General features: G+C 44.5%; 1 protein-coding gene across 1 annotated transcript; it reads left to right on the plus strand.

Annotated features, from left to right (window-relative positions):
* Positions 1 to 720: 720 nt before the first annotated feature.
* FBXO48 (F-box protein 48) lies at positions 721 to 2,886 on the plus strand. The gene is made up of 2 exons (XM_009489749.2): positions 721 to 1,020; positions 2,428 to 2,886. The coding sequence occupies exons 1-2, from the start codon at positions 721 to 723 to the stop codon at positions 2,587 to 2,589; spliced, it is 462 nt and encodes a 153-aa protein (XP_009488024.2). The 3' UTR covers positions 2,590 to 2,886.
* Positions 2,887 to 12,761: the final 9,875 nt, after the last annotated feature.

Below are 12,761 nucleotides of genomic sequence, written 5' to 3' on the forward strand. Positions count from 1 at the left end.
GCCGGGAGCTCCCCCTTCCCCTCACGGGGGGCGAGGCCGGGCCCCTCGGAGCGCAGCGCCGGGAGCTCCCCCTTCCCCTCACGGGGGGCGAGGCCGGGCCCCTCGCAGCGCAGCAAGCTCCTCCTTCCCCTCACGGGGGCCGGGGGGGCGAGGCCAGGCCCCTCGCAGCGCCAGGAGCTCCCCCTTCCCCTCACGGGGGCCGGGGCCGGGCCCCTCGCAGCGCAGCGCCGGGAGCTCCCCCTTCCCCTCACGGGGGGCGAGGCCGGGCCCCTCGCAGCGCAGCGCCGGGAGCTCCCCCTTCCCCTCACGGGGGGCCGGGGGCCGAGGCCGCAGCCAGCAAGCAAGGGGAGCCGCCATGAACTCGGCGCCCGCGGCTCTGCCTCTTGGGGCCGGGGCCGGCCTTACCTCAGGGGCTGCCGGCGCCGCGGGGACGGGGCGAAGCCCGGCAGGAGGCGCCGCCGGCGCGCGGACGCCGCGTGATGACGTCGAGCCGCTACGTCACCCGCCTCCGTCAGCGGCAGCGCCACGCCGCCTCCGCGGGCCCGAAAAAGCGAAAGGTTCGCCCTGAAACCCCCCCCGGCGGCCCGCTCCTCCCGCCGCGGCGTGACAGGCCGGGACATGCCGGCAGGCGGAGAAGCGGCCCCGGGTGCTGCTGGCTGCGGCCGCCCGGAGGCGGAGCGGCCGCGGTGACGGAGGGCACCCCCGCCCCGCCCCGCCGCGATGCAGCGGGAGCGCTCTGCCGCCGGGGGAGCCGCGCCCCTCCCTGCCGGCCGGGACAGGGGGCGAGGAGGAGGAGGAGGGGGCCCGGCCGACTTCGTGGCTCTCCTCCCGCCGGAGGTCAGCTCTCGGATTTTCAGCGACCTGGACGTTGAGAGCCTGTGTCACGCGGCCGTGACGTGCAAGGGCTGGCACCGCGTCATCGAGAGCAATGACGGCTTATGGAGGCACCACTGCTTGAGTGCGAGGGCTGTCTGCCAGCGGGAGATCGACTGCGATCGAGGACATGGGTATTCCTGGAAGGTAAATTTAACGGCAGTGACGTGATGTTGGCAGCGTCGAGGCTTCTGGGATTGGTACTAGAAATATGTAAAGAAATTACATCGCGTCAGGCTGTAATGACAGCGTGGCTGGGTAGCGCACACCAACAGCTGGACATCTGGTTAAATGCAGAGAGAGACAAAAGCAAGGCTGTCCCGTTTCCTACCCAGGACCACATCTGGCCGGCCCGCCACACCCCGTTTCGTCCTCACGCTGCCCTGCGCGGCCTCAGCGCTGACGTTCATCATTATCAACTGCACGGCCCTAACGCGAAGAACGCCCACATCCCAGTAGACAGGGCTGGGGGGGAGAAGATAATGTACCCCCGCTAGGCAGCGTGTGCTTTCTGGTTGTATTTTGTGGGAGTAGTTCTGCTGGCAAGGGATGACTTCCCAGAAATTCATCCTGGGCAGCTCTGCCTCAATAAGCCTTGAGCAACATGCATCCAGGAGAAAAAAAAAATCAGGGTAGAGAAGAGGAAACAAGCAGGAGTTCCGAGAAGCTGTTCTGAAACTCTCCTCACGCACGCTCCCAGTTACCACTGCTCTGAGGAGTTAGGAGCTGAACATGCTGGAAGAGCTATCACTGTCAAGTCCAGCCTGCAAGCTGAGGTAGATCAGGAAAGAAGTGGTTGCACAGTTACTACTCTGCAGCAGCTAGAGGGTGATTCCCACCTCATTTTAGCTGGTGTGCTTGAGAGCAGGGGGGCAGTAGAGGGTTGAAAAGAGAAGCAGCAGCAAAAAAAACCCCAACCAACCAAACAAAACCCCACTACAAACCAAAAAAAACCCCACAGTTCTGGACTCTCACATTTCAGTAGAGTTGTTTTGGTATGAGGCAAAGCCATGGGCAGGCAGTGGTTGCCCTTTGAATGTACAGATCTTACTACTCTTGCACAGGAATTTCCAGAACTCCCTGCACTGGTTCTCTTTTATCCGGAGGGGTTTTGAAGTAGAAGCAACAAACACACCAAGTCAGCATTTTCTTGCACTAAAAGGATGGCTGAAGAGAAGAACCCAGCCAGCCTGCATTAAGAGCCCAAACAAGAGTTAAAGCTCACAAATAACTTAAATAGGAAGGGAAAGTGAAAGGCACCTCTTTTAAGGGGTAAGGACAAAGATGAATTCCTGGTTTAGGGTTCTCATCTTGACCCTGAAATAATTGAGGCAGGAAGTGATTCTCCACCCAACTTAGAACAGAGGAGTTGGAAGTAGACCAAGGTCTGCTCCTTGGCAGCAAGTGCACCTTCCTGGGCTTAGCGTCTAGATACCCAAAGACCCATTCCACATCCTCTTTCTAGCATTACTCTTCCAATGCAAAACTTACTTGTATTGAATGCAGCTTGAATCAGTTCATTTCCAAGATTTGAGCTGTCTGTTTTTCCATCAGATCACGTTACTGAGAAACTACTGGAAAAGCAAAGTGAAGCAAGAATGGCTGAGTGGGAAATACAGCAACATTCCTTCACAAAACAGCTTGCCAGAGAAAAGCATGTATCCGATGGATGTTGACACATGGGGAGAAATCCTGGAAGCAGAACTTGAGAGATGAGAAACCAGTGCTGGTTCTTGCAAGTCAAGAGCCTTCTATCAACAACTCACAGACTGCCAAACTGTAAATATTTTGCCATTCAAAAATCAGTTGTGTTTGCAAACTTATGAAGATAGCTTTTAAAAAAAAAGTTAAGTCTTTTTTTTATTTGCACTTTATCCGATTTTCTGTAAAATTCTAAATAAGACTAAATATTTAGTTCTAATTTTATATTTGTAAATTTAATGTTCTGCTGTATTGTCAAAAAGATGTTGATTGTACTTTCAATTTGCACTTTTTATTTTGGAAGAGATTATTTTAAAAGAGAAGCGTGTTTGACTTGAAGTGTATCATATCAGCAGCATAACATGAGAGCCCACAAAGGAAGGCTGGGGAAGGGACAAAGCCAGACATTGGAAAGAAGAGGACAAGGCAGTCACCTCAGGATCAGCTGAATATCCCCAGTGCCCATCTCAAGGGACAGAGCCCTCACGAGGATCTTCTCTGATCCTGCACCCACGGAGGTATTGGCAGACACCTCCTAACCTAGGGTTAGGGTTATCGAACTGCCCAGCTGTGGGATTTCTGGATTAGGACTCACAGATGCAGGCAACGGGCAGGACTGAAGCAGCCACGTAACTAACAGTCTGTCTGCCATTAGCTATGCATTTTAGTCATTTGCATGATGAGGAGTAGAGCAAAATTTTCTACTTTAAACAAAACTCAGATAACTGTACGAGATAGCACAACTTCATATATTTTTGTAGTCAGGCTGAAACACATTCAGAAACTCATTTTTTTCCTGTATGATGATCTCCCATCACACAGACCCTGCTTTACCAACACCAATTTTTGGCACTGACTTTAAAAACTGCTGCTAGTAAAAGAGGAGATGCCTGTCACATTACTCAACATAAAAGTGACCACAAAATCAATTTATTACAATTCTGTTTGAATATCACCTTTCCCTGCCTACTTTGCACTAAAGAGTAAAGTAAGGGGGAAAATGCTGGGAAGGTCCCTATTGCTTGAGGTATTCCTACAAAATTCAGTCACCAATTTGGGACCAATTTTCTATAAGAAAATTTCTACCATGCTTATGAAACTTAGTTAATATGAAGTGATTTCTAATCAATTACTGGGGACTTTGGCAGAGGACCTTCTGGCAACATAAGGACAGAAGTGTCCTGTCCTGACCATGAGGTTCAATGGCACTAGATCAGGCTTCTGTTAGATACAGAATTTACTTAAATGAGGTTCAACCCTTACCTTTAAGGGCGAGGGGGGGGGGGGGCAATAACACTAGATGGAGCAGTAGAGCAGTTCTGCTCCAGAAATACAGACCACGGTCCTCTGGGTTAAGATCCAGTAGCGTTTTTTGTTCGATGGTGCTGGTGGTTAAACAAACCATTAGTTTAAACTTACTTCCAACTTACACATTTTTATTTTCTCACAGTTATTTAACCATTGCAGAATATATGGTGAAAATATCTAGTATTTTTTACTGCCCTTTATTGCAAGTGTCTGGGCACACAGGCTGTTTGTTGTAGGTGCCCATATCTACAGACCAAGGAGGAAACAAAACAGCCAGGTGAAACTGGTAGTTCCAACATGCTTCCAAGAACAGTATGTTACCTGATCCCTTTTCTAGTTTGGAGCATTCAACAGATTTCATCAAAACTGATCCAGTGCCCTCAGCCTCCTACATTTTCCCTGTTAGAACAGGTTTTCAGTTCATAAGCACCAATACCTTTTCTAAATCACGAGTAGCATATCTAATTGAGACAGCTCTCTCATCAACAACATTGTGTGACATGATGCAATGACTGGATAATGTTTCATAAGCATCTTTTGTAATTTATTCCTTATACGTAAGTGTTAGTCCCAGATCAGGACTCTGTTGCACCAGGTTTTATAAAGATGTGTAACGTCTCTCTTCACTGCCAAAAGAGTTGACGCTCTTCTTGTGGGATGACTACATTAGCCAAAATGGATGCAGTACCCAAAATTCACTGAAGCTTCCACTATCACCCTGCTAAGTGTAACTCATGGTAAAGAGGATTGCTAAGTACAGTGGGCGTAGCACAAACCTCAATGAATTGCAAATGCTGCTTCCTTTATTACTAGCTATTCTGCTCTAATACTATATCTAGTAATCTCACATTAAAAAAAGAAGCCACACCCAAGCACAACAGTTTTTCCACTGAAGGTGCTGCCTCACTCCCTGCTCACAGTATCTTTTACCCTGACTTTAAGAGAGCTAGAAGTGGAAAAAAGTGCATATAAATTAATAAAGAAGAAAATAATACTAGCATTCTCATCACATCAGGCATGCCCAATTTATTAATCATAAGACAGGAAAAGTGCACAATAATGCAATCTAGTCCTTCACCCAACCTCCTCCTGTTACATCCAGTCTCTAACTCCCAGACATCTATCCCCTCTTTCTGCTCCTTTCCTGCCCCTCAGCTGTCAGTTCTCATATATTTATCTCAGGCTACAATTTTTAAATGAATAATTATTCTGGAATAAATCCTGACACAGAGTTGTTCGCTGTGTGCTCAGCTGTAGCTTTTCCCCATTCTCATATGAGTGTAGGAATCACCAGTATCTGTCATGCCTCTGCCTCTGTCCAGATCAGGTGGCTGTGCCTCTTTAAACACACAAGGAATTAAACACTCAGCTATGCAATTAGACAAGGCCTGGATCTTTAAACCTGGAGTAGCAGCAGTGTAAGTTTCTCATGAAAAATCTATTACTAAAAAAAAAAACCCAAAAAACCCCAAGTATTTAAGTACAAGTTCTCATGAAAACAAAGCTTGCTTCCTCTCCCGACTCTGAGCCCCTCCTTTAAGGGTTTTAATTCCCCCTGGAGATTTCGTTACATCAATTCTGGTCTTCTGTTCTACTCCTCTCTGCCCCTTCACCACGTACTCAGCCTCCGAGCTCCGCGGCAGGCTGGGCGTGCTCACTTCCCTTTAAAGACACCCCAGCAGCGTCCATGACTCCAAACAGCGGCACCTCCTACACCAGCTGGTTTGGGCTCATCTCTTTCCCCTCCTACCTGTGAGCAAAACCCACTGAAATGCCAGCAACAGGAAGACCATACCTGTGGCTAAATTAGCACTAATGCGTAGGTATCCTTCCCCAGAGAGCGTCCTCGGGAGCTAAGGCCACACACATAAAACCCACCTACCACCCCAGGACACGCACCAGCTAGCCTCACACCTAGGTGACTGGTGAAACCATTTTTCCGTTCCAGTGCCCAGCTCTCTTACCCGCAAGTTTCTGAGGAAGTGGAAAGTTCTACTATAGCAAACCCCACTGACCTTCCCACTAGGTTCACATGCCACTCCTACCCTCCTACTCAGAAGGTGTCAGCTGCAAAGGTGCCCGAGGCACCCATCGCGCAGGCATCCCGTTAGCCACATGGCCGTCCCGCCCTTTGCCCTCCTGCCCACCCAGCTCTCCTAAGACAGAGAGACCTTTTGCTCAAGAGCATGCGAAGCCTATGTAGTGCACGGCAAATAGGATGTCCTCTGCCCGTATACCCCAAATAGGTAACATGGACTCAAACCAGCCAGGCTTCTGCGATGAGAAAAAGTTTCCCTGCTGCACAAAACGCCCCGAGCTGCTGCACAGAGCTGGACATCAAAATGCCCAACACTGAAGCTCAGCCTGAGGTCAGTATTTTATTTCTGCATTTCCAAAACCGCCTGTGGTATTAGAACCTTCTTTGTGACTACTCGGTATTGCAGTGCTCCATTATTGAAGGGAGGAGCTGACAGTGTGGCTTTATTTCATCATGGTGCAGGATGTGGCTTTGCACCATTGCCATTAAGAGTGAGACTAAATGAAAAAGAAAGCACAAGATGTTTAATCACCACCTTCATTAGACCACTCAAATTTCAAAGCTGATTTTCTCAAGATAAACTTTTCTCCTGATAGGCAGGCACTAACACTTCATGTCTTTGTCCTGTTCATCTCCGGAAGGTCCCAAGTAACAGAGTTATCCCAATGGAAGACAGAACAGTTGGGATCAGGACCGGGATCAGCTGCTTCAGCCTGCAAGACCTGACAGATAATAAAGGCATACAGATGGGAGCATTTTGGGGGGTGGGGGGGGGTTCATTTGGAGATAAAATAACTTGGGTAGAGGCATATCAGGTTCCCAAGATCATCCTGACACTTTGTGGTTGTTTTTTAACTCTGAGACGGCAGCAGCTTCTGATCAGCCCAACAATGCTAAAAATTGGTGGTTGGTGGTGTGGGGTTTTTTCTTCTAGGCCTCAGCGCTAAGGGCTAGACCCACTTCTACTATTCTGGTAAACCAAAAAAACCCACGCTACAACTGTGGGTAGAAGAGGGGGAAGGAGAGAGGTGATGGACAGCAACTCAGAGGTCCTGGGGGACCTACCCAGATGAAACCCGAAAGGACAGTTCTATGTACTGGGACAGTTGCCTGCAGCCACCTCCAACTCCTCAGAATCGTCCTGTCCATCACCGCCACCCGTGTCCAGCAACCGTGGGTTTACAAAGCCAGGGAGGGAATAAAAAGCGGTCTGCTAGCGCATGCAAATCAGGTACAACATTAGCTTTTTTTGATTCGCATTTAAAAAGATTATTAGAACAGCATGCGCTGGTTTTAATGCACGGTCCTTAAAAATCTTAACAGGGAAAGAAACTGCTGCTTGCCAATACGGGAGTGTTGGCTGCACAGGCTGGGTTTTTTTCCTGAGATTCCAGACACTTGAAGCTCTACACAAAGACTTCTCCAGACACCACAGGACACCATTAGCCATGAGATAATGTATTAATCATAGCACTAAATATTGCTTTTAAACATCTTATGATCTCAGAACACCAAATACAAAAGACCACAAGATGCTACCAGCTACCTATTGGAGGATTCAACTTGAAGGCTGAATTGAAGGTATAGGTTGAGCAAATTTGGAACAGAGGGAAAACTTCAAACAAACCAACCAACCAGACACCTTAAGCCTTTAACCCTAGCAGGGGAAAAAAAGAAAAGTTAAGAAAGGCAAAGTATCTTTTGCAGTAGCAGTATCTTACAGCTAGCTAATAAATGAAGTATGACAATACCCCATAAGAACTTTACTCATCTCTTCAATTGAGGGAATATTTTCAATAACTTCCACTATTATCCTGTCACAATGCTAAAGAACAAGAGTACTGTACAAGTTCAGCTAGGAAATCCTAACACCTAGGTTTTGCAAGATACAGTATATAGCCATTGACAGTATAGCAAATAACAGAAAGTTTCATCTACTGTGGCTGACCAAACTAATCAGCTTTTCTAATGCACCTTTATTTTTGAACATCACTAGTCTGTAGACAATTTTATCACTAAATTATGCTGCTCTTTAAAGTCATTCTAACGTGCAACTCTTATCAATACATGTACTTAGAGATAATAATGCTGGGGGCTCTTCAAATGCTTAACTAGGGAGACTATAACAGCACTCAATACCCATAAAGTAACTATCTATACACAACCCGTAGGTACGAGGAGATGAGAGGAAGTTTTTCCTGTTCTAGAGGAGTCACTAAAGACCATGTGGTATGTTGTAGCACATCTGAAATGCCACTAGGCATTTCTGTTTATGTATCTGAGTTCCACTCTATGAGGCCTACAAAGCAGAGCCACAAGCTCTCTTTTTAGATTAGAAAGTTTAGGTCAAAATAGCTTTAAGAAGAAGGAGGTGGGGTGGAGGGAAGAAGAGAAAGAGGAAATTGAAGATGTAACTTGGGGAAAAAAAGCCTTCCTTTAAGTAAAAACGTTAAGTTAAGAAAAACCCCAACCTTATTTTACACTTGTATACCAGAATAATGAAATATTTCCTTTTATTAATCAGAATACTGCATAGGAGCATTAAAAATCTGGTATGAACAACTCTTCCTATTATTCAAAAATATCTCATGCATGCATGTTGATTTTGTTACTGTACTTTCACCATCACATACTAGGGAGACACACAGCAACTTAACTCTTCAAAGCAGGACACCTACATACACACATAGCAGAAGCAATGAAGGACAAAAGAGATAGTTTCTTGTTTTTGTTTTGATATACCTGGGTGCTTAAGAAAGGATTTTCAGACTTTTCCTTGTGATGTGGAAGCAGGTACATTAAAAGACTGATTATACATTGATTTCTATAATTGATACTCTATCAGTCTGCAATAGGTTGTTCTAATATATTTGATAAGGAGAAAGGGGCTAATGGCAATACTCTAAGAAGAAAGTTCTCAATGCCCTTTTAGTATCTAGGTTTGAGGACGAGAAAGATTGGGGTGTCTAGTTTTGAATTTTTTTTTTTTTTTTTTTTTTTTTTTTAAAAACAAACTAGTCCCCAGTTCCTCGTCCTCTCCCTTGATCACTCTGGTTTATTGTGGTGAAAGACATACTGAAGGTAAATTTAAAAAAAAATACTAACATAATTTCCCTCCCTTTCAACTGTTGGAAGCAAAAATCCATCAGTTTCATCAGCATTTGCCTTTGATTCCTTTCCTCCCTCATTCTCAGTCATCTTTTAATGGGATGGAGAAAGAGAGGGAAACACGTTGCAATCTTAAAAAAAGGCAGAGTCTATGCAGGGAAGGTGAAGAGTTTTACTATACCCTGTTACACTTGCAATGGAAGTCCAACGAAATATGAAAAGCGGCATTTTCCTCAGCTTTCATACACAGTTTTACTCACCCTTCAATCAAACTGAAAGGGAAAAAAAAAAAGCAATCTACAAGAACCAGAAACAAAGCGTGGAAAGCCAGTTTTGGTTCTAAATGCAAAGCAGGAAGTTCTGTTCTAATCCTGGAAAAAAAAAAATACTTATTTTGAAGCCAAATGAGACACTCTATTTCAAGAAGCCTCACAACTAACAACAAAAGAACCACCTTGTTTTCAGTCAGAGATCTTCAAGGGTGTTTTTTGTTTGCCTGGCTTGCAGATCACCAATCTGCCATTTTAAGAGGTAAAGCAGTTCCTAAAATACCTTCAAAAGGTGATGAAGTAACCACATTCAAATTATTCTTCATGCAGCAGGTTAAGACTTCAGTTATATCATCATCCCACACAACAAAACCAACTCACAGATACAGATAGCAGCTCCTCGCCACATTCATTTTGCAGATTGGCCAGGACTAAGTCTCATTCTCATACCAAAGCGACTTCCACAGAGCCGGCAAAAGACACTCTCCTCTTTCAGGCTCCAATCCAGCAACTGCTGAAGCCAGGTAGGAGCTTTGCAAAGGCTCCACATTGCAACAAGGCTCCCTCGAGCAGCTGAGCCACGTGGGGCGGGCAGGCAAAGTCATCTGGAAAGGCACCAGCGCTTCACTGCTCAGAACACCACTTTCTGCCTCAACCATTTTCTTTTTAAGTCGTTTTTGCGTTCCTTAGTGTCACACAAGTAACACAGAAAGATATGAGAGAAATACTCAGGAACCCCACTCCTGGGTAGCAGAGAAAGGGTTAGAAAGCAAGAGAAAGACCCCTGACTCACTGTCAACATTGGTCACAGGACTGAGATTTTCATCCTGTGTCTTGATCTGACACTTTATACACCGAGAAATGTTCACCTTACAGGCTAAATAATATAACTATGCAATTACTTAATTGTATAACCTGAAAGCAATCCTTCAAACCAGAGGCTGTGCAAACAGCCTTACATTTGATTTCATGAATCAAAATGCTTTTGAAAAGAACCTCTTGCATATTATGGCATATTATTAATGCATAAGAGCATATATATTCACTTTTATTTACTTTAGGACAAACTCAACATATTTACTTAAAAATTACTCAACTGGGTAGGCTCAGAACGTGGCACTATTTATTGCATGGCACATGCAGTTTTCTCAGGCTGCCAAAGTTATCAAGCCCAAAAACACCTCCAAGAAAGGTGGCTGGTGAGAAGAAAAGGCTAGAGCACACATCCCCCTGTTAGCCAGCAGGAAACCCAAAGGGAGACAGAAATTTGAAGCCCATCTTCAAGTCTTCTACTGCACACAGAAGTTCACACTGAGCACAGGAAAATCACTATACATCAATGAGAAGACTACAGTTCACAAGCCAAAAAAAGGTGCACTTTTTAAAACACCAACTGAAGGCACCCACAGACATACCGGCTACCAACAACCAGCAGAGGACTGTTACCTACTCATTTTGCTTTTTAAAGTTCCTCCTATAGTCTCCTACAGTTTTAAAAGGTACAAACTGAAAAAAAAAAAAAAACAAAACCCCAAAACCAAAAAAATCCAAAAAATACCCCCCAAAACCCCACCCTACTAAAATGTTTCTGGCCCTCACCAAAAAGGGTGGTTTTAAGGGAAGTTTTCAGGATTCTTAGTTTTAGTGCTACCCAAGCCTGAACTCTGAACAAATGGAGGCACATTATAAACAATAAAAAGTGCTCATCCAGAGCCTTGTGAAGCAAGTTGTGTAAACTTAAAATAACTTCTGAAGTATTTGAGAACAAATTAGGAAAAAAAAGAGGATATAATTGGTGTTTAACATTTGTAATAAAGCAACCTCTAAGACAAAGACAGAAGCAGTATTACTGCACTAAAGAATTATCTCTAATATTGCAAGAACAAATGTAAATAAAAACTTTGTCTAAAAGAGAAATTTGGCAGTACACAGTAGATCACACTTCAGAGGCCTGAACTTTTTTTTTCTCTTTATGAACAAACTTTGATTAATAATTCCTCAATAAACTGTTCTATTACTAAAAATACATTTTTCAGTAGACCTTTAACACTTTCTGTTAACTATTCTTTCAAATAAAAAGCAAATACAGCACACTACAAAGAACAGCACTAAAATAACTACATTTAGCAACAAAATAATTCTGACCTGACCCTTCCAGAAGAAAGCTGCACCACAGACAAAGCATACAGCTCCTGAAAAACACTGCTAGAGACACATTAAGACACAACTACCTCCATATGTGGTGTTTATTGATTATAAAAAGTAACACCTGTGGTTGAAAGCTTGTTGGGCAGTTACAGTCCTCATGGGTGTTATTTTTTCAGTGTATGTGAGTGTGGTTTGCTTTGTCCTGTTTGCTTTTAAACCATAGAAGAAGGAGCTCCATGTCTACATGGGTGTCTCTATGGGTGCATGGTTAATAAACGATCCTGAAAACCTAACTGTAGTAAGCATGTAGTCAGCATTCCAGGGGAGGGAAAACTGCTCAGTGCAAGATGTGGCAAGTCAAACACGAACCTAAAAGGATCTTGATAGTAGATTGTATCATACAAGTCTTACTGTAATTGAAAATTATAAATATAGTCCAATAGTTTATTTTGCTGTGCTTTAGCCTATGAAAAAAGACTAATTCATGTTATAAGTAAAAAAGAAACTGATGTTGATGTAGTAATTGCTGAGTGCGCAGAAGTCTGATTTCAGAAGTGTGATTTAAATAGTTAGATGGTGGAAACAGGTGGAGGAAGCATGGCACATGAAGGTCTGCTCTTCTATTTTTCCTTTTTCAATTAGTAGTTCCTTGTACTAGGCCTGCCCTCTCTTCTCTTCTGCTAGCGTTCAGCATACATGCCTCTTCCCTTCCATGCCTTCTGAGTAACTAGGCTGGCCTCATAATCTATGATAGAGTTGTAGTTGCTTTGTAATACTGAATTCCCTTGGACAAGATCTATTTAGTATCTCTAGAAATTGTAGTCATGTAAAACTAACCTTCTTTTTTTTCTCATATACAGACATGTATTACAGTAGTCCTCGCCACCTTGTCTCAACTCCAGTAGCTCTCACCTTAGCAACTTTCCTGACTCAGTTCAAGGGTTGTGACAACTGTCATCACCTCATGCACAGTTCCTAAGGTCAGAGTGCTGGTGGCATTCAGGTACCTACTTTGATTTTCAAAAGCACTGCCATGAGTTAGGAAACCAAATGTCTTTGAAAACTATCCCTGTAATAACCCCAGTCCCCAATTCATCCCTTGTGAAGAGCTTATCAGAGGGAAAGGTCTGTGAAATGTACTGCTTTTCTTGTCAGGCCTTGTCTGAAAATGGACTAGATCACATTCACCCTGGAATGTAGAGCTAATTATTGATGTCAAGAAATGCCTGAGAACCTGACTAAAAGGAAGAACAGTTTGGAGTCACTCCCAGTACCAGTCTCAGGCAAATGAAAGCATTTATAGCAGGAAATGTAGG

This window comes from Pelecanus crispus, chromosome 3 (assembly GCF_030463565.1).
Source record: "Pelecanus crispus isolate bPelCri1 chromosome 3, bPelCri1.pri, whole genome shotgun sequence".
Taxonomy (NCBI): Eukaryota; Metazoa; Chordata; class Aves; order Pelecaniformes; family Pelecanidae; genus Pelecanus; species Pelecanus crispus.

Coding starts and splice junctions, on each gene's coding strand:
- FBXO48 (XM_009489749.2), top strand. CDS start 721: ATGCAGCGGGAGCGCTCTGCCGCCGGGGGAGCCGCGCCCCTCCCTGCC. Junction 1,021..2,427: donor GACATGGGTATTCCTGGAAG/GTAAATTTAACG, acceptor TTTTTCCATCAG/ATCACGTTACTGAGAAACTA.